This window comes from Fragaria vesca, linkage group LG2, assembly GCF_000184155.1.
Source record: "Fragaria vesca subsp. vesca linkage group LG2, FraVesHawaii_1.0, whole genome shotgun sequence".
NCBI lineage: Eukaryota > Viridiplantae > Streptophyta > Magnoliopsida > Rosales > Rosaceae > Fragaria > Fragaria vesca.
In genome coordinates this window covers 33,033,739-33,058,759 of record NC_020492.1, presented here as the reverse complement: position 1 = coordinate 33,058,759, position 25,021 = coordinate 33,033,739, and the positions used below count along the sequence as shown (strand labels likewise).

The 25,021-nt window shown below is 40.6% G+C and overlaps 4 protein-coding genes across 4 annotated transcripts in view; 1 reads left to right on the top strand and 3 right to left on the bottom strand.

Moving 5' to 3' along the window:
* LOC101296742 overlaps window positions 1-4,946 on the bottom strand; it is an 8,383-nt gene extending 3,437 nt beyond the window's left edge. The window contains exons 1-10 of the mRNA XM_004291904.1: window positions 4,715-4,946; window positions 3,920-4,123; window positions 3,649-3,830; window positions 3,367-3,493; window positions 3,080-3,274; window positions 2,575-2,619; window positions 2,413-2,457; window positions 1,300-2,313; window positions 1,073-1,177; window positions 370-446 (exon numbers count right to left, since the gene is read on the bottom strand). Coding sequence (XP_004291952.1) covers window positions 370-446; window positions 1,073-1,177; window positions 1,300-2,313; window positions 2,413-2,457; window positions 2,575-2,619; window positions 3,080-3,274; window positions 3,367-3,493; window positions 3,649-3,830; window positions 3,920-4,123; window positions 4,715-4,816 — 2,096 coding nt within the window. The 5' untranslated portion in view covers window positions 4,817-4,946. The remainder of the gene's footprint in view (window positions 1-369; window positions 447-1,072; window positions 1,178-1,299; window positions 2,314-2,412; window positions 2,458-2,574; window positions 2,620-3,079; window positions 3,275-3,366; window positions 3,494-3,648; window positions 3,831-3,919; window positions 4,124-4,714) is intronic.
* Window positions 4,947-6,028: 1,082 nt separating this feature from the next.
* On the top strand, window positions 6,029-8,378 carry LOC101296457 (stromal cell-derived factor 2-like protein-like). The gene is made up of 6 exons (XM_004291903.1): window positions 6,029-6,466; window positions 6,543-6,683; window positions 6,777-6,917; window positions 7,050-7,099; window positions 7,205-7,334; window positions 8,060-8,378. The coding sequence occupies exons 1-6, from the start codon at window positions 6,368-6,370 to the stop codon at window positions 8,141-8,143; spliced, it is 645 nt and encodes a 214-aa protein (XP_004291951.1). The 5' UTR covers window positions 6,029-6,367; the 3' UTR covers window positions 8,144-8,378.
* A 2,899-nt stretch (window positions 8,379-11,277) lies between these two features.
* Window positions 11,278-13,246, bottom strand: LOC101296175 (U-box domain-containing protein 13-like). The gene is made up of 2 exons (XM_004291902.1): window positions 12,658-13,246; window positions 11,278-12,193 (listed from the first exon to the last, which is right to left on the bottom strand). Exons 1-2 carry the CDS (start codon window positions 13,242-13,244, stop codon window positions 11,278-11,280), a joined length of 1,503 nt encoding a protein of 500 aa, XP_004291950.1. The 5' UTR covers window positions 13,245-13,246.
* Window positions 13,247-14,889: 1,643 nt separating this feature from the next.
* Window positions 14,890-19,629, bottom strand: LOC101293371 (chaperone protein ClpB3, mitochondrial-like). Its single transcript, XM_004293194.1, has 10 exons — window positions 19,366-19,629; window positions 19,069-19,287; window positions 18,738-18,975; window positions 18,405-18,600; window positions 18,075-18,129; window positions 17,655-17,805; window positions 17,252-17,560; window positions 16,874-17,139; window positions 15,861-16,790; window positions 14,890-15,740 (listed from the first exon to the last, which is right to left on the bottom strand). Exons 1-10 carry the CDS (start codon window positions 19,627-19,629, stop codon window positions 15,426-15,428), a joined length of 2,943 nt encoding a protein of 980 aa, XP_004293242.1. The 3' UTR covers window positions 14,890-15,425.
* Window positions 19,630-25,021: the final 5,392 nt, after the last annotated feature.

The window sequence follows — 25,021 nt, the reverse complement described above, 5'->3', positions numbered from 1 at the left end:
ATTCAATTTAGTTTTAATGACCTTCAACGGTTTTAGTTTGACATAAGCTGGACCGTTCAAAATCATTAAAACTAAATCAAACTTTTGAAAGTCTTAACGATCACCAAATCATATGAAATTTTGTAGAGGTGATCTACTCATATAGACCTAAGATATGAACGGTGGAGATGTAAAAATTCAATTGGGAAGTGGTGTAATGCCCTATCCCTAGAAAGTGGCCAAAAATAGGGATCCCTCAATGGAAGGGGGCTGTATATATATATGTTATTTATATATCTATATCCAAAACAGAACCAAAAATCCTACATAAACTTCCCTACATCTCAAGGATGATATTGATAAAACATAAAATGGATGGTCTGTACTTACGCTCGATCCGCTGGCCACCAAACTTTTATCTTTGAACCAATAATCTCAGACTCATCAAACTCTTTTACACCTGATTGCTGAAATCATAAGGAAACTTATTCATAAGGAGGTCAAAAAAAACAAAAAACAAAAACAAAAAACAAAAAATCTGACAAAAAGGAGGTCAAAAATCAAAGGATTTTAGCTAATTAAAAGTGCAGATCACAAACAGGTTTCCTTCAAATGTATTGATGGTAGTGATAATAATGTATCAACATTTTTAGTACCCCATTCCCCATGCCTGATTCGTAGACCAAGGCTCCCAACTGAGCCTCCTGCCGAATGCTACGATCTTTAGGAGGCAATAAACTCACCAATAGCTAGGTAGGTATTGTAAGGGGGCTCAAACCCAAGACCACATGCGAGTAAACCATGGGATCGACCATTAAGCCCTCATTGAAAAACCAACATATCAATCGTACAAATAATGCATAATAAGGCAGACAAATATTCTAGACAGAGAATCATGGACATTTTATCACTCCAAGTCTATGGTCAGATAAAGAACATAACTTGATTCGTATACCGAATCCTAAAAACTAACATGCGAAAGCTCTGTTATGCAATTTCACAACCAGGATTCCAAATATCAAGTGCCACACCAAAAAAATTGTGACCAAAGAAAAATCTGAAATTGCACTGCTTGCCGCTTAGGTGTGCATACCTTTTCTTTTTCCGAAGGACGCTTCCTCTTGGAATTTGTCTTAGGGGTCTCCTCTAATGGGAGTTCATCCTTGGTTGATTTTGACTTGGGCGTCAGCAGTATCTCCTAAATAGTTCATGACAACAGTAAGTTCATCAAATGGGTATTAAACTATAAATAGCACTTATAGCAGCATCAGTGCAAATAAACAATGATATTCCGAAGCAGTAAGTTCATCAAATGGGTACCTTGTCCACTTCCATGGGTGAGGGTTTTGTTGAACTTCTTCTTGAAGAACCTTTACTGCGCGCACGCGTTTTCTTATCTTCTGGCTGCTTCAAAGAAGACTCATCACTAGTTTTATTGCTTCCATCAACCTTCTTAGCTGACTTATGTCTTGCCTCTGAATCAGTTGTGCTGCTACTTTCCTTTCTAGGTTCATCTACCACAACTGAAGTTTTATTCTCCTTAGAATTCCCAGTAGAAACCTTCTTAGATGACTTCTGTTTTACCTCTGAATCACTAGCGGTGCCACTTTCCTTTACAGGTGCATCCACCACAATGGGACTTTTGTTCTCATTAGAACCCCCAGCAGAGACCTTTTTCCCAGAGCGCTTACTTGATTTTAATTCTGAATCACTTGTTCCATCAATTGCCTTTTTGGATTTGTCATCAGCAACAGGTGTAGCTTCTTTATTAGAAGTATCTTTCTTCTTATGTCGTCCAGCCTTTTTGGGAAGACTTTCATCAGGAAGGCTCCCACTTGGGGATGGTGGAGCAACATCAGTTGATTCCTTCTCCAATGCACTGGAGATATTAATATCCGACCCTTTCTCACTTTCTGAAGGCACAGCTCCCTCCACATCAGGATCCTCACGAGGTGGATCACGAGCATCTTCAGAGCCACTTTTATGGCCCGGAAGTGCCACGGTTTCTTCCTCATTATCAGCTTGAGGACTGTCTGCAGGTTGTGCTGTTGACAAATTATCTTTATCCTCACTAACTTCTTCTGGCATTTGTTTTGCGTAAACAGCCTTCTCAGTCTCCAAACTATCAGGTTCAGCAACACTTGATGTAGTTGGACCTTTTACTTCCTCGGTATCTTCAACCTGCTCTTGCTTCTTTAAAGAGTTCACATCAGCCGAAGATTCATCTTCCCCATTCGCTGCACCACCATTATTCATAACTACCTTTGAGGATCCATCAATTTCAGGATCAACTTGTTCAGAAGAAACTGCCGCGGTGGAGTTTTCTTTATCTTCCTGCAAAGACAAAGTGTCCTTATCCAGTTACACTAAGTCGCAAATCAAGCCATTAAAATGAGAAAAGGAAACACTTCGAAAGAGGAACAAGCCACACACCTGAACTGCCTCATCCGAAGATTCCTGGATTGTTGACTTGTCCTCCTGAAGTGAAAAACAGTTCATACCACAAAACCAAACTTAGTTAACTCGACAACAAAGATAAAAACAAGGTGATAAAGAAATCCCCTCTTTCACTCGACAGAGGAACAAGCCACTCACCTGGACTGCCTCCTCTGAAGATTCCCGGATTGTTGACTTGTCCTCCTGAAGTAAAAAATAGTTCATACCACAAAACCAAACTTAGTTAACTTGACAACAAAGATAAAAACAAGGTGATAAAGAAATCCCCTTTTTCACCCAACCACGCTGACCCCAAGAGAGAGAAAAACAAAGACAGTTGGCATTTTGAAAGCACAAGCTGCTTCAAGGTAAATTACAGAACCATATAAGTAGAGGATCAAAGATTTTCCCTCTCTAACTCACACTTTCCAAGAAACCAATGGATGTTCAGAGGTACCAATGCTTAGTAATAGTATACAACAGCACTTATTAACTAACTTTAAGAGCCTAAACAGAGTCCGAAGACAAAACAATCCGCTCCATTGAACATGATTGGTTCACAAACCAGTCAGCCAATTTAGCTCATTTTTATACAGTTGAGGGAAGCAATCACACGTGTCAGACACCAACTAATGTTTTAATCTTGGAACTATGAAAATCTTACCATATCCTCATCATCATGCACTTCATTCTTCTCAGTGTCACCATCTGTCTCTTGGCATATAGAAGCTACCACTTTACTGTAATCACCTAATGCAATGCCATGGGTTTCTACTTCGTGTGCCAAGTGGGGCTTAAGTTTAATAGCAGAACTTTCGATTACTCTTTCTCCCAACTTTCGAGAAATTGGTAGAACGTCCTGGGAAGTCAAGAAAGCAATCAGTTGGTAAATTGAAAAGAAACGAGGTAGAAAAAAACAGTAGTCAATCAAGCATCAAAGCAGCAACTTACCTCATCATCATTTTTCACACTAGCTAACAAAGGAGAAAGAAGTTCAGAAGATATATCTTCACTTTCTTCTATGACAAGGGTCATAATTGTCTCCATCGATGAAAAAACATTCTCTGGGTGGTAGTCCCTGGAAACATTCAAAGGGACATAAATAATGATGAGTTTATAGCAACATATTAATTTGATAATCGTACACCATTGATTGAAACAGAGGTCTAACTGCATATAAAGTCATAATATCACAAAGAGGTGCCTCCCAGTTATACTTTTCAAAATTTATACCTTATTGCCTTGAGAAATTGCTGGAACATCTCAACGATCAATGCATCGCATTCAAGATCCAACATTACCACACAGGATCTGACCTTTGCAACAGTTTCAAGAATGGATGCCCTCTTTGTGTATGATCGGCTGGACTGGTCGTCTAGATTTTCAAATGAAGACACGATAAGCTGAAAGACCTCCTACATACAAATACCCAGAGATTAGTGTTAGAACGAGTCACGGAAGCGAGATAGACAGCAAGCATAATTATTGAAAATCAATAGAGTACCTTCATTTGGTCATCATCATATGGTGCATCTGGCGCAGTTATTCTTGTTATCTCACTGATGCAAGACGCAACGGAAACTTTGACATCAGGATCTGAATGCCTTAAAAGTTGTTCAGTAACCAATGCCTTCTGTGACGGTGCAAGTGCGGCTTGCATTGACTTGTTTGGTGATTGTTCTACCTTTGATAGACAGCTTTCGATCCTCTAATATGACCAGGGAGAAGAACAACACATGAGATTAACCCATTAAAATCTTCAGAAAATAGAGAAAACATAGCCCTTATAATAAATCAAAGGAGGAGAAGAGAACAATCCAAACATATATAGTCGGAAAGATGTCCCTATGATCTGTTTCATTACTTGTCTACAAACACTAAGCTCTATGACACCTAAAATCTTGAACATTGTCAAAATTAGAACCTAAACTGCATTCTATTACACTAGCGAACCATACTTTTGAACTCACTACCCAAGCATATGAGCTCAATTAAGTTAAACATAGCATGCATTGAAGGGCTAACCATGACTCGATGCAAATTATTTAAAAGTACAACAAGGCATTGAAAACACGCAGTCCGATATCGAAATGTAAATCGGCATGGATCTCGAAAACTGAACAACATAATAGGAAGAGTTAAAAATCCACCACACATCTTCAGAAGCTATCATTACAATCACCAATTAGACAACTACATTTAGAGCGCAGAAGAAATAAGTAATCGCGTCGAAACAAAGATTGAAAAACGCGAAATAACCGAAAGACGGAGGAGCTTCGCCGGAGAAGGCGGGGCTTACGTCGAGAAGAGGAAGGAGGTCGTCGACGGTGGACGGCGATTCGAGGAGTTGATTCCCAGCTTCGAGAAGCTGCGCCTCGAGCTCATTGTCGATGGAGGCCATACTATCGGGCACTCGCGTTTAATCGTCTAGATAGATCCTTCACGATCTCACACCTCTAGCCCTAATTCTCACACCATTGACAGCCGGAATCGAGGAGAGAGAAAGTTAGGGTTTGTTTTCGGGGGAGAGAAAGAGAGAGAGAGAGTGAGCTGAGGCCCGAGGGAGAGTTTTGGATATTATTTTTGGCGTGGGTGAGTAAAAACGAAAATTATAAATGTGTGATGGGGTTTCACTGGCTCCAATTCAAGAGCCTCATCAGTGTACTGTTGTGTGTTTTTAATTAATGTGAATGTAAAAGTAAATCAAGGGCAGAATCCAACGAAGGACCTTAGGCTCGGAATCTGCGGGATTGTGAATTGGATTTGAATGTGGCTTTCAAATCCGGCTTCGGATCATCGTCTTCGCAGAGGCCCCCACGTGGGTTCTGCATTTTCAAATCAATGCTTCTTCCCTTTTCTTGGCAAGACTTCAACCCAATTTTTGGAAAACGAAATTATTAGTCCTTTTTGTTTTATTTTGGGAAATTCAGGTGGTGATTCTCAGTTGCTTGCGTTTCGGTTCTTGTGATTTTTCAACTTTGGTGTCAATTTTTAGGATTTTGATGCTGTTATTGAGTTTCGACTTGTTGTTGTTTGGTGTTATTACTGACTCAGATTGAACTTATGGTATTATTTAAAAATTGAAATATAAAGTTTTTGCTTTTTTATTTTAAAGACGCTCTTATCTATTTTATTTTGGTATTATTTAGAAATTGAAATACGAAGTTTAATAGAATTATTGAGTTCAACCAATAATTGTTGTAATATTTTGATTATCATACGAGTCAAAGTTCAATAGCGGATGAGACATGGAGTTGATGAATTTTCAGTGTAGTTTCAATAACAATGCACCAAATTATGCCCACTAGAGGCACCAAACGAACTCAATAGCATTTAAATTTCTATCAAGTAATAACTAGATTTCTACGAGTGCAGTAGCATCTAGATTTCCCGCTAGCGCATTGTACGGGATGGTGGGCAATGGGCTTGGGTATGAACCTAAGCCTGTTCAGTAATGTGGGCACTGAATCCGTCCAAACCCCAATGACTTGGGTAATTGGGCTGACTTGCTCGCAACGACTTCAGGTCCTTTGGGTCGCAACGTGGCTTTAAATAATCCGTCCAGTAACAACCCTCCATGTCAGTTCACTGCCGACGTGTATCACTCCGATTGGGCGAAGCCATGTCACCCGACGTGCTGCTCTTTCTGTTTTGATTGAATTTTTTTTTTATTTTTTTGATAAGACTGTTTTGATTGATTGAGAAGCGAAGAATCAAACAGAGAAGACGAATGCTCTGATCGATCCAAATTGCTGTAGAAGGGAGCTTCCCAGATCGAACCGTGGCTTCCTCAGCTTCTCCGAGTTTGACGCGAAGAAAGCCCTCCTCTTCTTCTTCTTCGTCTTCCACGGAGCCGGGTCGGGTCGTGGGAAGATTCACTATTCCCAGCCGGGCTTCGGAGCCTCAGTTCCCCTTTTGGCAACAGACCTGGTTCATAGCCTCGCTCTTCGCCATGGCCGTGGGCTTTCTCTGCCTTGCTGTCTTCCTCTTCCTCGGCCTCGATCTCGATACAGGCTACGCCGCCACCACCCCCACCGCTGAGGGCGTCGAGGTTTGTTTCTCTCCCATTTAATTCTGATCTGAATCTGATTATCGGAGATTGATAAATGTATACCGGCATTCAGCAGATCACATACGGAAGTGTGCTGAAGCTTATGCACGAGAGGACCAAGTTTCGGCTGCACTCACACGACGTGCCGTATGGCTCTGGCAGTGGCCAGCAGTCTGTCACTGGGTTTCCAAATGTCGACGATGCTAACAGCTACTGGGTACGGTATTCGCTACAGTTTGTTCAATTTACGTATCATGCTTTTCGATTGCATTGGTGATAATGAAGTTAGTGTGGTGTTGTTGGTTTGTAGGTTGTTGGACCTCAGCTCGAAACATCTGCCAGGCAAGGTGACAGCATTCCGAGCGGGACCATCATCAGGTTGCAGCACATGAAGACTAGGAAATGGCTGCACAGCCATTTGCATGCTTCCCCCATATCTAGCAACCAAGAGGTTTCTAAACCATTCCCTTTAAAACTCTGCTTTTATGTACATAATAAGTGTAGAACCATTGTGTAAAAACTATTTCAGCTAGTTAGTTTACCTCTTAAGTGGCTTGTGTAACCGCCGTGAATGTGGGTGCAGGTGAGCTGCTTTGGGGGAGAAAATGAATCCGATACTGGTGATCACTGGAGGTGAGAAGCAAATTGATTTATTTATAAGAGGTGGCTTGGCATGCCTCAGTGATTTCCATGCTTGTAAGATTTGCTGATGTGTTGTGTTGATATGCATTTTCACAGGGTTATGATTGAAGGGAGTGGGAAGACCTGGAAGCAAGATCAAAGGGTTCGGCTCCAGCATGTTGACACTGGTATTTACCTACACAGTCATGACAAGAAATACCAACGCATAGCTGGGGGACAGCAGGAGGTGAGAATAATGAAACCCTAAACCCGATTTCTCTAAGACACTGAATGAAAATTTCAATTTCAATTTTGTTGGCTGCTTGCTGGTTAAATGCAAAAATGAAACTGATAATTACATATCCCCCATTCTGATGGCCTGTAGAGTTCACATTGGTAGATAGAAATTGTTAATTTGATTGATTGGGGATAAGTAATTGAATTTAAGCTATTATCAAGGAGTTGTAATAATGTTAAGTATCCTGGGGTAATTGCTAGACATGTGTAACTACAGATAAGTTTGCACTAGCCTATATTCTGTTGACATTGAGAATTGATTGATATCTGCAATGCACCATAGATGAGAACAATCAAGCCTAGACATAATGCATGCACCGAATCTCCTGGGCATACACATAATCATAAGAGTATAGTCGAGCTGGTGATCCATGGATTCGTATCACTGAGAAAGTCAGTTATAGTTAATTGTTTCTGCAAGTTAAGCAATTAAGCTGTGGAATAATCACTTTTTAAATACTGTTCAGTATCACTGAGAAAGTCGGTTATAGTTAATTGTTTCTGCAAGTTAAGCAATTAAGCTGTGGAATAATCACTTTTTAAATACTGTTCTCGTATATGACTCATATCTGCAACATCTTTATGTTATATTTGTTGCAATGAAGAAGATGAAGTTTGTGGTACTGAAATGATCTTTTAAGGTAGCCTAAATATGTTTGATTCACCATGATGCAGGTTTGTGGTGTGAGAGACAAACGTGCTGACAATGTTTGGCTGGCAGCAGAAGGCGTATACCTTCCGGTTACTGAAACTAAGTAGAGATTATTAATTTTAGAATGGATCAATCTTATAAACAGGCATACGCGATTTGAAATTTTTGGTGGCTGCCCATAACTGTTGTAGATGTTCTAAGAATACAATGTTATCTAGTACTGTTATTGACGTGTTTAGATCTTTTGTTTGATAGAGAACAATGTTTTGGTAAATAAGCTTCAGCTGTATCATAAAATCCAAATTAGATAATGGAAGCTGGAATTAGAGCATGACAGTGGTTTATGTGGAAAATACATTTGTCTGAGGTATGTGTTTTAGAGAGTTGGGGGTTCGAACAGCAAGTTGGGTTACAGCATGGATGCAGATTCGAAAGCGAAAGGACCTTGTGCTTCTTTTTAAACCTTTAACCATGTGGCTGGGTCGTAGTAGTCTTCCTTTTCTTAGTTGGGCGTACCGAGTGGTCGAATTCCTTGGTGGTGAATTTGTGGAGATTGCCGAATAAAGTGGTGGTGGTGACCACGACGGTCTTGTTAACAGAGCATGGTCGCTCTGTCTTGCTGGGCTCCTTTGCAATGTGCAACGTGTTTCGTACCAACGCTAATGTCATTGTCGGAGAGAGTTTACTAAACGGTTTAGATCAAGGTAAGCTATGCATGGCTGCATTTAAGAAAACATGAAAATACGGTTTAGCTAGAAGTGGGAGTTTAGCGAGAAGTGGGAAGAAAGGGAAAGCTTTTGTCCTTACCTTTCCCTTTACCCCTGTCCTGCACTTTCCCAAGGACCCCCACCCTCTCCGACCGAGTATAAAGTGAACGTTGGCATTGCTTGCCGGCAGATTAATTATATAAATCAATCACTTAAGCAAGCATTGTTTAGTTCCATGTCTAGTATCAGAACAAATGAACAATGCTCTGTGTTTTGTTTTCCAGGTAGTTGATGATCAAAACGCCCTAGAAGGCCAGAACCATTAACAATTGAAGAGCGGAAGAAGCAGAACCAGCCAACATCTTATAATCAATTCATAATGGACGATAGCGGCTGAAAACTATAACCCTACAACATCATTAGCACTTTGTCCACAAGTAATCCCAATTAACTAAAAGGAGGGAAAATAAAACACATTTGAATGCATATAGGTACAAGATGGGTCTTTTTTTTAAGAGAAGGTTTTAATTAGCTTGATTGGGTGGTTGAATCATCAAGTCCCTTTCCTTTCTTTTGGGTCCTTTCTTTTAGTTGCAAATCGCCAAAGCACTGAAGCAGTTGGGCGGCTATAATAAGAGAACAATCTCCTCCTCCTCCGGCCTCCTCCTTGCTCGCTGCAAGTTCGGCCACATTGCCCGTTTGCTCATAACTACGTCATCGTTGTGTCATCCGTCCATGTATAATGTCTCTCCCTGTCGATGAAATTATAGATGTAAACACCAGCTGACCAGCAACATAAAACCTGCATTGCATTTGGCATTTTGCATTTTGCATGTGCCTTTGCCTTTGAGAATTACCTACACTTGGAAAGCGACATTGAATTCGCATCATAAAAGTTTTACCTAAAAGCTATTCCAATTATGGGAAGGGTTACGAGTCGATCATTTACACTCTCAACAAATTTAGCTCCAGCTTTACCAGTCGGTGGATTTTCATTTACTCGTGCGGATATATATCACCAAAATATCAATGACAATGAATTGTAGTCGTTCTTAGTTAGATACACAGATAGGTATTTAAAGCATTGAACTACCTTTTAGAAAAGGTCTCAGCATGCAAATTCATCTGCTGCATAAACAAAAAAACGAGGACCATGCCACACAATTTAGAAGGAAGCTACAGGCAGGGCCTAGTCTTCAACCCAGCTGCCACCAACTTCGTACTGCTTCCAGATCGAGCAACAAACTCGTATATAGAACATATTCATACTCATATTACAAGTAGTGGGCTGAGTGTGTTTATGTTTGATTAAGTACCACTATTCGATGATAGACTATAGTAAATTATCTCATCCAGACAATGCAAAGCATGATCTCCCAATTTAAGAAAGGGGAAAAGGGCAAATCCAGATCTAGGGTTACTGTAAATCATGCATCTTGATGGTGTTATATTTTATTTACATACAGCACCCTCAACTTAATCATTCTACTAGCTAAAATTCACTTTGCGTTGCTCATTCAATGTTGCCCAGCCCAGAGGTCATGAATGTTACATTAATATTTACACCAACAGATCGAGGCAAACACTATCATGTCACCACAGCAGGGGCACACTGAGCAAAAGAGCGATGAATTTTCATACAAAATGCCCATACGGATACGGCATCCCACTATATGCGGCCACGTTTATGTAATATACCTGATCATCGTTCATGTCGCTGACTTTGAATAATGATGAACAGCTACCTGGCAAGCTCAGCTCAACTGGTAAAGTCTTATATTCTAACACAGATCTATGAATCGATAAAAGAGACCGGTTCAGCAAACAAGGTCAGAGCAAGCAATTCATCGACAAGGAGGTTGACAATAGCAATCCATGTTCTCACTGCAAATGCAACTCTGATATATTTTTTTTGTTCACTCAATCAATTTTCAACCCCGTAAATAAATATGCAGGGTTCTAAACGAGACTTCTACACAATGAAACAAAAACAACGGAAAGATTCCCAGATGGGAATTGAAGAAGGCCCTCACTCCTGACTTCTCACCAGTCCCTATCTCATTTGTATTAGAAAATGACCGACACCCCTTCCCACAGTGGCATGGTGGGTTTTTTCCAATTTCTAAAATTTGGTTAGGGGGGTAGGGACAAAGGGTTGGACAAAACAGTACTAATGGGGGGAGGGGTTGAAAGTTAAGTGACCCCAATGACTATTGTGGAATGTGGGGTGTTTGATGATGATCACAACCAATATTATATGCCCCATTCCTCCCCTGTAGTTTCCCAATTCTGCAAGCCATGCCATTGATCTCAAAGATTTCATTTAGATTCAAGCCAAAATGAAAACAGTAACCAGGAAGCATTTGACATATTTACACAACAAGACGAATCTTACTAGGATAAGTATTTTCAAAATAGATTCATACCCTAACAAAAGCTACAGATTAAGGCCTAGAAGCTGGAATAAGAGTATATATGATTGTATGAAAAGAAGACTGACTTCTCAAGTTCTTCCCTTCAAGCTCGACATCATCTCAAAACGGCAAGCTCTTTGAAGTTGAACTTAAGGTGAGCGACTTGAAATGATCCGACGGAACAAAGTCTTGGGGCAAATTGGCCCTCTTCACAATCCTCCTCATGTTGCTCTGCAGACTCTGTTGTACTAATTGCTTTACTGCTTTCCTCTCATCACTCATCATGCTCTCATCCTCTTCCAAACACTCCTTGGAACCTAGATTAGGGTTTGTAGAAGATGATGAAGAACCATAAATTGGAGCAGAAACCGCTGCACTCCCGCCAAAGTTCTGTGATATCTGTTTTCCTTTATCCACTCTCAAACACTCCAAGATCCTCGAAGCTCTCTTCTGCGCCAATGTACTACCCAAAAGCGTTAATTCGAGCAATGCTGATACGACTCCTGCCTCAATCATGGCTTGCCTATCCCCAAACGACTTGTGCGCCATTACCATTAAAATGTAGGTTGCCTTCTCTTGACACCCAGGGGAGTCGTTCCAATTCAATGCATCAACCAATACAGGGAATGCATCGCGTACACTGCTAATTGCTTTTCGGCCTTCTGGGGTAGATACCATGTTGCTTAAAATTGCAAGGATTCTTTCACTCACTTCCATGTCTCCCAATGCATTAAAGAAAAATGGGATCATATCAGTTTCCAGTATATACGCGACATTGGACGGGAAGATTGAAAGATTGTAGAGAGCTCTCAAAGCGTCTTGCTTGGCTTGGCAGCTAATTGTGTTGTCCGAATTCTTAAGGGTTTTGAGCAAGAAAGGAATGGCACCAGAAGATCCAATAATGGGTTTATTAGAATCCAAAGCACTCAAGCCAAGGAAGTTTGCAATTATTGCTTCAGTGACGGATGAGTTTGGAGATTCAATTAGCTTCAGCATTTTGTGCACAGCACCTGCTTGGAGGATAGCAGCTTTGTTCCTGCAACAGGGGCGGTCCAAAAAAATCATTCACAACGAAATTATTGACTCCAGAAAAGTTAAATGCTATTCATTTGCAATTATAACGACACTAAAACAGATTAACTGAATGCTGGGAAATAATCACAATTTAACAAAAGTCGCAAACTTTGTACATTCCAGCTATAAAGAGCCGATTTTATAATTAGACTTCCTCTTCTCCGAATCTAAAGAGAGTTGGCAAGCAAGCTACCTTGAATGGACATGAATTCTAATAATGAATACATAAAAAAGGAAGATGAAGAAGAAAATGTCAGTGAATCACTATGACATGAAAATGACATGAACCAGAATGCGAATTCAACGAAAACCAATGAAAACTTTTGCTGAATCCATAAACGCTATTCATAAGTGGATCATATCTAAATAAATAAAATAGATGGTGCATGCAACAAACCAGAAGAAAATTGAAGGTAACAAACTCACACATCGTTGCCGATCCCGAGATTGAGCAGAGCATAGAGCGATGCGATCTGAGCATCGACGTCATCAGAGTCGATCATTCCGACGAGCGGCGGAATGACGCCGAGCATAGCAAGCGTGGCTCTGGCTTCGGAATCTTCCTTGGCCAGCAGTCTCACGTCGCTCGCCGCCGCTCTCCTCATCTCCACGGCGTCGTTTTCGACCTGCAACTCCCTCGCCACGCGCTTCAGCTCCTCCAACGCCTCCACTTTCTTCTTGGTCACGGCGTCGCTCTCGGCCTCCGACCATTCCGCCGCCAGGTTCAGAAGATCCGCGAGCTTCTCCGACTTGGGCTTCGCCTTCTTTGGCTGCTCCTTTTCTTGCTTGACGGTTGATCTGGCGGGAGGACTGGCGGGAGAGGGAGCGGGGGCGTCGGTTGGGTCGTGGCGGTAGCGGGAGCTGGCGCCGCAGCTGACGGCGTCGAAGATTAAGCGGCGGAATGAGGCGGCGGAGAAGGAAGACCAGAGACGGGATGAGTGGGCGGAGGAGGTGGTGGTGGTGGGACGGTCGAGGACTATGGATCCGACGTCGTTGCGGTGACACTTGGCCATCTGGTGTGATTGATCGAGTAGCAAAGCAGCAGTGTAACTACATTACATTGCACGGAAACCAGTCCAGCCTGAAAATGCGAGAAGATACAACTAAGGAGAGAGACGAGAGATAAAGATAGATTTTATTGTTTTTATAATTCGAAATCGCAGAGTGTCTGGGGGAGAGAGAGAGAGAGACTGGTTGATTATTATTTATAGTAACGAACGCTCAGTGGCAGAGAGAGAGGGAGAGAGTATGGGCTTCTTCCTTACTGAGTAGCTCTGAAGACTGAAGAGAGTGAGGGCTCTCTGTTTTGTATTCTTGTTTGGTTCAGGGAAAAGTCTTTCTCTTCTCAATTAAAAAGAAAAGAAATCTTTTGTTTCTTTTTATTTCAGCTGCAAAAGGAAAATAGGTTGATTTGGTTTAATTAATGTGATCTCCCATTCTCAATTCTTATCCTCATTTTTTTTTTCTTCTTAAAAATAATATGGTTAAATTACATGAATCAAGTACGTGATTTTTGAGCTCAAATATCTTACTTATCACGATTTTTAGTAAACTATAATCGTCTTTCGCAATTAGAATCACCGGTAAACAAAGTTTCTTTTTATGACTTTCAAACTCAAAAATTTGTATTCCCATGATATGATTAATTGGATCTTAACATATATTTGATTGAAGCTTGCCATATAATTTTCATGCACTAGGATTTTATTGTATCTGTTAACAATTATTACCAAAAGAATATACCAAGAACAGTTGTCGAAAGATATGGACAACCAAATAACATGATTTATATGGGGGGAGAAGACAATTTACATATCCCTTTTGCCCTTTTCTTTCTTTGTTTTGAAGAAAAGGAAAATGTGGCAATGTTAATGATTTTACGGTCGCTCGTTTCTTTATCTGGGATGCAAGCATAAGAAAAAAGAGGTATGGAAAAACGGGAAAAGCTTGCTTGCGGTTTGTGTGTGTGTGGGTTACTGTGGAAGAGGGGGTCTTCTTCTTCCAAAGGAAGCCATTTGGTTTGCATGGAGAAATGTGTAAGGTCACTTCACTATTGTGTAGAGTACTAACACCGTCACTACCGTCCTCTCAATTATTACGCCATCCAGCTAATCAACCTTCGTGGAGGGTCCGGCAAATGGCCCAAGATCTTTACCTTGATGGTGTACCCTAACTACGTGGATAAGCACGTAGAGCATCAAAGTGCATGCAAATGCATAGCGATCAGTTTCCAGTTTGGACCTGGGATTAGATTGGACTCATTCCTTGTTCTAGTTTGGGCTCCTCCTCCTCCTCGCTGGTTTTGTTTGTGTTCGATTTTCACATAACAGAATCACTTTTCCAATGCCAAGTCGCCAATTAGAAGTTCTAAAATTTGTTTCTGCATATTTCTTTACAGCCATATGTCCTGTGATCTGTTTCTTTCTTGTTGCTAGAGAATGGCAGAATGTACAATCGAACATTCTTTTTTACTTATTACTTGGAGTTAACCTTGGGAATTTGTCATGATTTGATTTGTCATATTTCATATCACAGATTCACAGTACATTATACAATTATTAGTGCTAGTGATAGGGAATCGTTTGATAAAAAGTAGAGCGATTAGATTGCCCAAGTCTAGCGAGTACTGCCATGCATAATATCCATCCCGTGACTAGTATGATAATTTCTTGTTTGGGGGCATAAATTCATGATTAGTTTCCTAAACAAAGGAAATTTTGCATTGTAGGATGGGGAGAATGAATGATGTATCTGTCTACCGTTTTGGGTTGAACAGACAGTACTAAGGCCAAGAGAATGTCCTGGATGCACATTTTTTATAACAAGACAGCAAACATGTGCCAACATATTCTACTTGGTTAGCATATCACATCATGCAATGCCAAGCCAAAGCACACCAAAAAGGCTACCTCATAGTTTGTCTTGTTTTCTTTATCTTCCAACTGTGTCAAAGTCCACCCAAAACTTGGATTACTGCTCTAACAACATTCTCCACTGCCCTTCTATCTATAGCTTCTAGTGCCTGTCTATTTTGGATACCCACAAACATGCAAGAGGAAACCTATCCACCATGATGTCTTTAATTCAATCTTCAACAGTTCTACTCTCACCATTCCTCAGTTGTCTCACAGCAGAGTCTACACACACTAAACCAAACCAGTTCTGGTCCTAATGTACAAACCAAAATTCTAAAATCAGTCATTTGCAACCATGTCATCTACCGTGGAAGAAGTGTTCTCCACTCTCCTGATGCGCAACCGCTTCTGCGGAGGAATATCTTTGGCAGATGGGGTCACCTCAGCATCAACAATGATCGAATCTTCCTCGCTGTAATCTCCTCTCAACACTCCCATTGCAATCTCATTCTCAACCAGCTGCTGTATCACCCTCTTAACGGGCCTCGCTCCATAGTTCGGATCGAAGCCCAAATTACCAAGAAGCTCAAGAGCTTCCTCTGTATAATGAAGCTCGATTTTCTTTTGCTTCAGCCTATCTTTCAACCGGTTCATCTGCAATACGAAATGACCCATTTTAATATTTCAGTTTTTCATATAAGAGTCGCTAAGAAAAAGACAACTAACTTGAATCATAACTGAAAGTGAAAACATTACTAGTAGAAGATTCAATACCTGTATCTCAACAATCTTACAGATCTCTTTGGAGTCCAGAGGCTGGAACACGATGAACTCATCGACTCGATTCAAAAACTCAGGGCGGAAAGTTTGTCTCGCCAGTTCAACCACTTGTCTTTTCATCAGTTCATAAACTGCATCCTTGCTGTCTTGAGTATTACGAAGAGTTTCGAGTATATACTGGGAGCCAAGATTTGAGGTCATTATCACAACACAATTGGTGAAGCTTACAGTCCTTCCTTGTGAATCGGTAATCCTTCCATCATCCAGCAATTGTAACAAAATATTGAACACATCCTGATGTGCTTTCTCTATTTCATCGAATAACACTACACAATAGGGTCTTCGACGAACCACTTCTGTTAATTGTCCGCCTTCTTCATAACCAACATAACCAGGCGGGGCACCCACCAAACGTGAAACTGCATGCTTCTCCATGTACTCACTCATATCAATCCTAACCAGAGCATTTTCAGTGTTGAAGAGGAAGCTGGCCAAGGTCTTTCCAAGCTCTGTTTTTCCCACACCAGTAGGACCCAAAAACATAAAACTTGCAATAGGGCGGTTAGGGTCCGAGAGACCTGCCCTTGAACGCCTAATTGCATCAGCTACCGATTTCACGGCTATATCTTGACCCACTACCCTCTTATGAAGTACCTGTTCTAGCATGACTAGCTTGTCTCTTTCTGACTGTTGAAGGTTTGACAAGGGTATACCAGTCCATTTGCTTACAATCTCAGCAATGTCAAGATCGGTGACTTCTTCTCGTAGAAAAGATTTTCCAGACTTCTGGTACTCAGCAAGGTTTTTCTCAGCCTCTTCTAACTGGCGCTGCAGGGACATGAGAGTTCCATATTTGAGCTCTGCTGCACGACTTAGGTCATACGCACGTTCAGCAGCTTCCATCTCTTGGTTTACTCTATCAATCTACAAAATTAGGAACCCATACATCAGAAGAATTGATGCATTAAATGATGGGCATTTTCAGACAACACAAGATTGAGGAATACCTCTTCTTTAATTGATCGTATTCGAGTCATGAGGGCCTTTTCACGATCCCACTGTTCATTAAATTCTTTTTGTTTCTGTTTGAGCAATGCGAGGTCACTCTCCAGCTTGCTTAACCTTTCTTTCGATGATTTATCTGTGTCATTTTGCAAAGATAGCTTCTCCATCTCCAATTTCAGTATAGCTCTGTCTACCTCGTCTAACTCAGTTGGCTTAGAGGTAATCTCCATTTTTAGCTTTGCAGCAGCTTCATCAACAAGATCAATAGCTGAAACAAAGAAACTAAGTTACAAAACTAAAAAAAGGAGGGCTGGAAGAATAATGCAACAAGTATAACTTCCAAACAAAGAAGAGAGATAAACTGGAGGCTCTAAGCATACCTTTGTCAGGTAAAAACCGTTCTGTAATGTATCTGTCAGAAAGAACTGCTGCAGAAACAAGGGCACTATCTGATATTTTCACACCATGATGCAGCTCATAGCGCTCACGCAACCCACGGAGAATGGATATTGTGTCTTCGACAGATGGCTGACCACAAAACACCTGCTGAAATCTTCGTTCCAGTGCAGGATCCTTCTCGATGTACTTTCTGTACTCATTCAACGTGGTTGCTCCTATACACCGTAGCTCACCCCGTCCAAGCATTGGTTTCAACAAGTTCCCAGCATCCATTGCACCACTTGTAGCCCCTAACAACAACAACAACCATGTACAAGGATATAAGAAGACAATCTCACAGATTCAACAGAAAAAGACTAGCTTTTTCATTAAGAAAACACAAACCTGCTCCTACTACAGTGTGAATCTCATCAATGAATAATATGATCTGTCCATTTGAAGCAGTAACTTCCTTCAATACAGCTTTCAATCTTTCCTCAAAGTCACCGCGAAACTTGGCTCCAGCCACCAACGAACCCATATCTAAGGAAATCAACTGTAGAATACAAGCAAAGTACAAATCGATATCCAAAATAGAACATCAAGAAAGGGAACTATTTCTACAATAAACGGTGTAGTTTAGAATGAATTGAATCAATGGTAATATTCTTGACAGTTGCACCTAGCCAACTTTGAACAACTAACGAAAAATTTTGATCCAACTTGAAACTAAGGTTTGTTTTCCACCAAAAAGAAATACAACAGTCATATCATTAAAGGAAAGCAAAAGTAACAATTTTTTTTTTTTACAGTTGAAATGACTACCTTTCTGTTCAACAGGGGTTCTGGAACATCCCCACGCACAATCCGTTGAGCTAATCTGCAGATAACATAAAAGGTTTAATGAATCAAGAAAGCAGAAAGATGCAAAGATGCAGAATGAGCAATCTGGCAAAGTATGACAGCAGGAAAAATAACATCAGTTGTGAGAAAAGCATTAGTTAAGTATAGCAGAACATCCAGGGTGGTTCACTAACTAAAACTTAATTTGAAAAGTATATTAGTAGTGTAGACCAGTCAGTTAGACTAATATAACCTAATGTCTACATTTTAAAAGTTACTAAAGAATCATGATAAAGAAATAGATAAACTCACCCTTCAGCAATTGCTGTTTTCCCCACACCAGGCTCCCCAATAATAACGGGATTATTTTTTGTTCTCCTGGACAATATCTGGATGCAACGCCGTATTTCATCATCCCGTCCAATAACAGGATCAAGTTTGCCACGACTGGCGAGCTCAGTCAAGTCATTTCCATACTTTGTCAAAGCCTCATATTTTCCTTCAGGATCTATGGAAACACAAAATGCATTATTTTATGCAAACTTTTGTGTTTGTTCCTTGAGGATGTATAAACAATCACTTAGCTCTATGATACCACCTAGTGAACAAACAACTTTAAACTGACAGTTGAGGTAAAGATCATACTCTGATCAGTGACTCTCTGGTTTCCCCGAACATGTTTAACAGCCTCCTTCAAATCCTTTTCGCTAAGCTGAAGGTTTTTGAACAATTGCTGCCCAAACCGTGTATCCGACTGAAACGCCAACAGCAGGTGCTCCACAGACACAAAATCATCATTCATTTCTTTCTTCTGCCGTCGCGCATTGTCCAACAGAACCCCCAGATGCGAGCCTATTATAGGTCCACTGGTGCCACCCATCACCTAAGCACAACAACACAACGTTCAGTCTCTCTCTCTCTCTCTCACAAATGAATTGAAATCGCAAAATATATAGTTCGAAATAAACAAATGTACCTTGGGTTGCTGAGCAATGAAGTCATCAGTGGCCTGGAGAACACTAGTGTTGTCCAGACCAGCCTTGGTGAAGATCCGCCTGGCCAAACCATCCTTCTGCTCCAAAAGCGCTTTCATCAAGTGCTCAGATTCCACCACCTGTTGCTTGCTGACTCTGGCGGCCTCAACCGCCCCAATTATGCCCTCCCACGCCATCTCAGTGAACTCGTTCTGCTGAGCCTGCTTTCACACACACTTGCGATTTTAGTTTCACAAAATCAATCTCAAAAATGAATCAGAAATTGAAGATTCGGAGACCTGAGCGGCGCTGCTGCTGGCGGAGTAGAGACGAGGAGCGGAGGAGTGAAAGCTCCGAGTGAAGGCGTTTGCCAAAACGACATGACTTGGATCCCAAACGACATTACTGGCTCGAGAGAAGGGAGCCGGGGAAAGGTTTGGGGCGGCAGCCACTGCTGTTTCACGGCACCGAGTGAGGGTTCTCCTTGAGGTTCTGGAGGCGCCGTTCATGGCCGCCAAAACCATCGCCGATTTGCTGAGCTTCGTGACATGCCGGCTAGCCATTTTGATCGGCAATTGTGTTGTTGAGGGATTTCTTATTCTCTGAGTCTCTGGGCTTGGTGTTTTGAGATGAGAAGAGACTAGAGAGTGCTTTTGGCTTGGGGAAGAGGCAAACAGAAGAAGGTTGTAGAAGCGAGAAGAGAATCCGATTGCCGAAAAACAAAAAAGCGAATTGGGCCTAAGCGGGCTAGGCGGTTCTAGCAGTAGTGGGCCTACGCGGGCTGAGGGTCCCACCTTTAAAATTCAAAAACTAAAACTTGGACCAATTTTGATGGAAACAGAGTCGCTGGAGTTGGTGAAAGTAAACGAAGGGTTGCCTCCACTATTTGCTGTGAATTTGAGAAGGTTGATGATGACATGATCAACTGAGAAATGCACCAAGTATTGAAATGGGTTGTGAGTTTTGGAGCAGGACAGCTTTTGTCAAGAGACCAAATCAAAGAGCTTGGTGGTGAAGGAGAAGCTAGTTGATGAAGAAGGTGCGTGGTTTAGAGATTATGGAGAATATGAAGGGAAAAGGGCTGAAATGGAGGAAGATAATTTAATTTCACCGACTACAAGTTTAGAAGTTTAGTACTAATCAAACAAATACATAGTAAATCCTGGCATAGATTAGAAGTTTAGAGTGCCTGATTAAACGGTACATGTGCAAAATGCTTATCTAAGATCAGAAGGATCTGCTATTTCTATTACTTGTCTGGATTTAGTCTAGGGACCGATAAACATCCTTCACTTAAGGAAATGCAACATCATCTCCAACTGCAGTGAACTATAATTTCTTGTAGTTGCTAGAGTCCACAACTTTAGGACCTTCAAGTATCACAACTTTGCCTCTCAAGTTATGAACTAGAATCACATTTGGCTTGACGAACTCGAAAACAATATTGTCTCCAATTGAAATCTCGAACTCCCTGCAACTTTGGCTCCAACCTTTAGTAAGCTTGAAACGACCATCTTTGGTGACATTAGTGTTAACTATCTGTGATCTCTTTTTTGGATCTTGAAGCTTTACAGGCTTGCCTTTCTCAAGACCCTCAGCTATCACTATTCTCCGGGGAATCGTCTGCAATTGGAACATTATTGGTATCAGTAAAGAGAATGAAACCGATACAACGCAAATGGCTGATGGATCATTGATGTTGAGTGAGATTAATGCACATAAAAGATAACTTAGATACACCATAAAGCCATTTTGATCATGCTACAAGTGTTTCCACTCAAATGATTCATAATTTCCAGATCACAATAGGAGAAAGATTTTCAGATATATAGTTGGCTAATAAAATTGTAGAAAGTACTTACCATCTCATAAAGTTTACATTTGACCAAAGTTTTCATAAAACATGAATACTTTGACTTGAACACTGTCAATCCAGATGGTGTTTCTTCAATTACAGCCTTTCCAGACATGACTTGATCGCCTATACAGAGCAAAATCGAAACATGATTTAGAGTGAGAGATGTTCTATCAGATAAAAAAGCATACCAAAATTACTAAAAGTGCTCAACAAAGTACAACTTACTACTTCCATCAGTGAGTCTTCTCCTCTTGGATACTTCTAAATCCATTTCACAGGCACTTTCATCATAAATTTTGACATCAAACTTATGCTTGCCAGTATAATACAACACCAAAAAGTCCCCTTCATCCAAACAATGATGCTTCACAAACTTCGGCCAACCGGTACAAAAGAACAAGCCACCTGCTCTCTCTTTCAGTGTCACATTCCAACTTTGTCCGTCAGGATCTCTAAGCACGCATTTGAAAGGCGGTGTTCCCCTCAACTTGTCCACAAACGCAGTTGGCATTTTCTACAAAATGTATTTAGAGATATTTATGGTATTAAATCAAAAGAACCCTTCCACATAAAAAGCACTGTGCATACATCTCAGTACAAAGACTTCAGGTAGTTCATATAGAGCATTCTTCAGAAAAAAAAAGTAGTTCATATAGAAATCAGTTAATCAAAGTGTTTGAAAGCCTTGTATTATTACAGTACCACTAGTCACCGAGACGTTGAGAAAATGAGTCGACTTTATGTATACTTCATTCAAGCTTCTCATCACTTGTTCAACCCACAAAACAATTCATAATCAACACTATGTTGGTAAGAATGTTAAAGATGTTGACCAAAAGAAATGACGAGATATGTTGACCCCCGTCCTAATGAGTGGATTAAACCGGACAAAGCCATGTTGAAAATTAAGATCTTCCCAAAATGACAAGGTATCAAACTGAGGCAACTTATGACTAGTAAATTCTTTGAAAAACACAAAAGGAGCTGAAATACTTACCAAGTGACGGCAGAAGTCACCAATGAGGACCTGGAAAAATGCTTCTTTACTAGCTGCCATTTGAACTTGTGTCAAAGAGCTAAGAGACAAACAGTAGTCAATTGGATCTCCAGGGAATACCCTGCAGCTTCAAAATGAGGTCACAGTTATTTCATGTGCTTCGAAAAATTGCATCTTCATAAAATGTTCATAAATTATACTCGTAATAAAGGAAAAACAGTAATGATGAAATTTAGTAAAACACTAACAGATATCTTAATCACATGGTTTAGTAATTTTTTACATGGATTTTTTTACATTAAGACGTGGTTTTAGTCTCAACTCTCTCTCTGCCTCTCTGCTACCAGCTACCCTCGTTTGGATAATAGAAACAGTTTTCAGATTATTGAAGTACGTTGGTATGTAAAGAAGAGATGTAGAATAATTAAAAGGCAAAACAGGCAAACAAGGGTGAAGGAAAGCATGGCACAAAACACACCAGAATAAGAACGAGCAGATGAAAACTCATAAAACAAACAATAAAAGAGGCCTAAACTTGAAGAAGAAGAAGAAGAAGAAGAAGAAGAAGAAGATGAAAAGAACAGGTAGTGCAGGCTCGAGCCTAGAATACAAGGTAGATAACTAGGAAGAGAGAAACAGTAATGAAGTCAACAACAGAGATACTGAACCTGAAGGCTGAAGCAGCTGCAGCAGAAGGAGAACGAGGACCGAAGGACTCAACAAGAAAGGAGGAAACAAAATAGCAAAAGCCTTGCCAACCCAACAGAGGAAGATAAAAGAACAAGTACCAAGGAAAATAAGACCTTACATAAACAAATAGAAAGGCTGATATGAACAGAGCACAAGGACATGACCAGCAGGGTAATGATATTCATAATTCATGACAGTTAAAAACCCGGTTAATAGGTTGCTCTATTAGTAATTATTTCCCATTCTCCAATGCAATTTAGTTCAAACCAAACTAGTCTGATAAGACTAGTCATTTCCGCTTCATTCAATCCCTCATATAATGCCTACCTGCTTCTGCTGTAGAGTTGTTCTGTCACTCTGACTCTTTAAGATTCTGCGCACAGTCGTTTTTAGTTTTAAGATAGCGTTTTGCTTCTATCGGCCTGATTGTTGCTTTGACTAGCTTTTATTTTGTTTTGGGCCACTCTAGGTGGTTACTATCAAGTATCAACAATGATGAACTTTCATCTCCTTCGGTTTCCTCTCGAGTAAGAAAGAGAACAGTAATTACAGTTCTCATCGCGCGGCCAGAAGGTGGTTAAAATGCGATTAAGATCAAAAATACGGTACTCAAGACACCAACCAGAGTAGTCACTCTTCATCTCCAACACTTTGATACGTGAAGAACAGATATCAATGAGATGCAAATGGCTGCCACAATGAGACTCCTGAAGCAATATAACTCAGACCGTCCAGAATGCCTGGCAGGCTTGTCAACATGTCTGACACGCTCATCATCTAAGTGATAGTACGAGAGCCGATTATGCAACCCTACCCAATGAACTGCCCCATTGCAGTATACGCCTCTTATGTAGGTGTATTCGTAATAAGGATCCAGACTCAAAAAACAGTTATCAGGATCTGCATCACTAATCGACAAGTCTCCAACTTTTAGTCTCGACGAATATATGTCTAGGTTAAACTCTGACGGATCGTGGCCGGCAAACCAAAAGACGAGCAGCTTGTAATGAGGTGATCTGGAAGGTTCAAAAGCCAAAGCCTGATAGAACATGACACATGATTGACCAGATGCAGCAGCTGGAGGAATAAGTCTGGAAATTTCTTATACGAGTTGACTGGTTATGTGACGTTTTAAATGACGGAGTTATGTGGGCTGCCTGAAGCATGAGATGGGCCGCATAATCAAAATTGTAAAGAAAAATCAGCCTGGCCCAAAACCTTTTGAAGGTAGGTCAGCGTGAGTGAGAGTTAGCCCGCTTGAGGACTGTTACTTCGTATACCAGAAGGAAACGGCTTCCTCCTCCAATTTCTCCTTCCTTTTGATTCTGAAACTCCCAAGGTTCCCCGAACCCGTCGAATTTTAGCTCCAGGTACTCTTCTTCCTTCTCTTTTATTTTATTTTTTTATGCTGCATCCCAAACATTCGACTCACAGTCGTGCTTTTCTCCTTCTCTTCTTCTCGTTTCTTTCTTTGCTGCAGGAGTTCCGAGGGTCTGGCACGCGCATCAGTCTTGCTAAGCACCGATTCATTGGGCAAGGGTTTCTCCAATCGCCATGGCTTCGAGAGTTCGAGGTATGAAATTTCCCCAATTTGCTTCCTCTTTGAAAACCCGAATTTCTTCCTTTCTTTAACTAATGGATTGTTGTCCTTAACTTACTGCGGGGATTCACAACACCTTGAATTGAGTACTGGCGCTTGAATTTTGGATGTAGAAATTGCATATTTTTTTTTTTTTTGATAGCGTAAGCTTCCCTTGGATGGATTTGGGATGGGAATATTGAAATAGAATTACCTTCATCGTGTGATATTTTCAGCTTTCCTTTCGTCTTCCTCTTACTGCGGGGACTTGTGATTCCTTGAATTGAGCATACTTGTGCTTGAGTTTTGAATGTGGAAACTGTATAATAATTTTTTTTTGATAGCAGCAACCTTGCTTTGGATAAATTTGGTAAGAGAACTATTAAGATAGAATTTCCCAGATCATGTGATACCCTATTTAGCTTTCCCTCTTGCCATGTTTTCCTTACCGTGGGGAATTGCAATGCCACTATATTGTTGCTTGGGTCTTGAATGCAGCAGCTGCATTCCCTTTTTTTTATTTTTTATATAGCAGTAAGCTTGCCTTAGATGAATTTGGGATGGGAATTATTGAATTAGAATTGCTCTCATCATATGATACCCCTTTTAGCTTTAATCCTCTAGCTTTAAGTAGACCATCAATCATTGTCGTGTGCATAGTGTGGTTTTGAACTTGAAAACAAAACTTGCATCTTGATTTAATCTCATCATCTTAAGCATCTGCACATCCTTCGGTTTTTTTTTTTTGCCTCCAGTTTCGTCTTCTTTGTTTCTTCTTTNTTATATTGTNTTTATATATATATATATATATATATATATATATATATATAT

Excerpts from the sequence above, each read along its gene's own strand:
- LOC101296457 (XM_004291903.1), top strand. The coding sequence starts at position 6,368 with ATGGCCGTGGGCTTTCTCTGCCTTGCTGTCTTCCTCTTCCTCGGCCTC. Across the intron at positions 6,467-6,542 it reads CCACCGCTGAGGGCGTCGAG|ATCACATACGGAAGTGTGCT; the intron begins GTTTGTTTCTCT and ends GGCATTCAGCAG. Across the intron at positions 7,335-8,059 it reads TAGCTGGGGGACAGCAGGAG|GTTTGTGGTGTGAGAGACAA; the intron begins GTGAGAATAATG and ends ACCATGATGCAG.
- LOC101296175 (XM_004291902.1), bottom strand. The coding sequence starts at position 13,244 with ATGGCCAAGTGTCACCGCAACGACGTCGGATCCATAGTCCTCGACCGT. Across the intron at positions 12,194-12,657 it reads CTCGGGATCGGCAACGATGT|GAACAAAGCTGCTATCCTCC; the intron begins GTGAGTTTGTTA and ends CCCCTGTTGCAG.
- LOC101293371 (XM_004293194.1), bottom strand. The coding sequence starts at position 19,629 with ATGGCTAGCCGGCATGTCACGAAGCTCAGCAAATCGGCGATGGTTTTG. Across the intron at positions 17,140-17,251 it reads ACGGTTTTTACCTGACAAAG|CTATTGATCTTGTTGATGAA; the intron begins GTATGCTTAGAG and ends TCTTTGTTTCAG. Across the intron at positions 16,791-16,873 it reads TACGATCAATTAAAGAAGAG|ATTGATAGAGTAAACCAAGA; the intron begins GTATTCCTCAAT and ends CTAATTTTGTAG.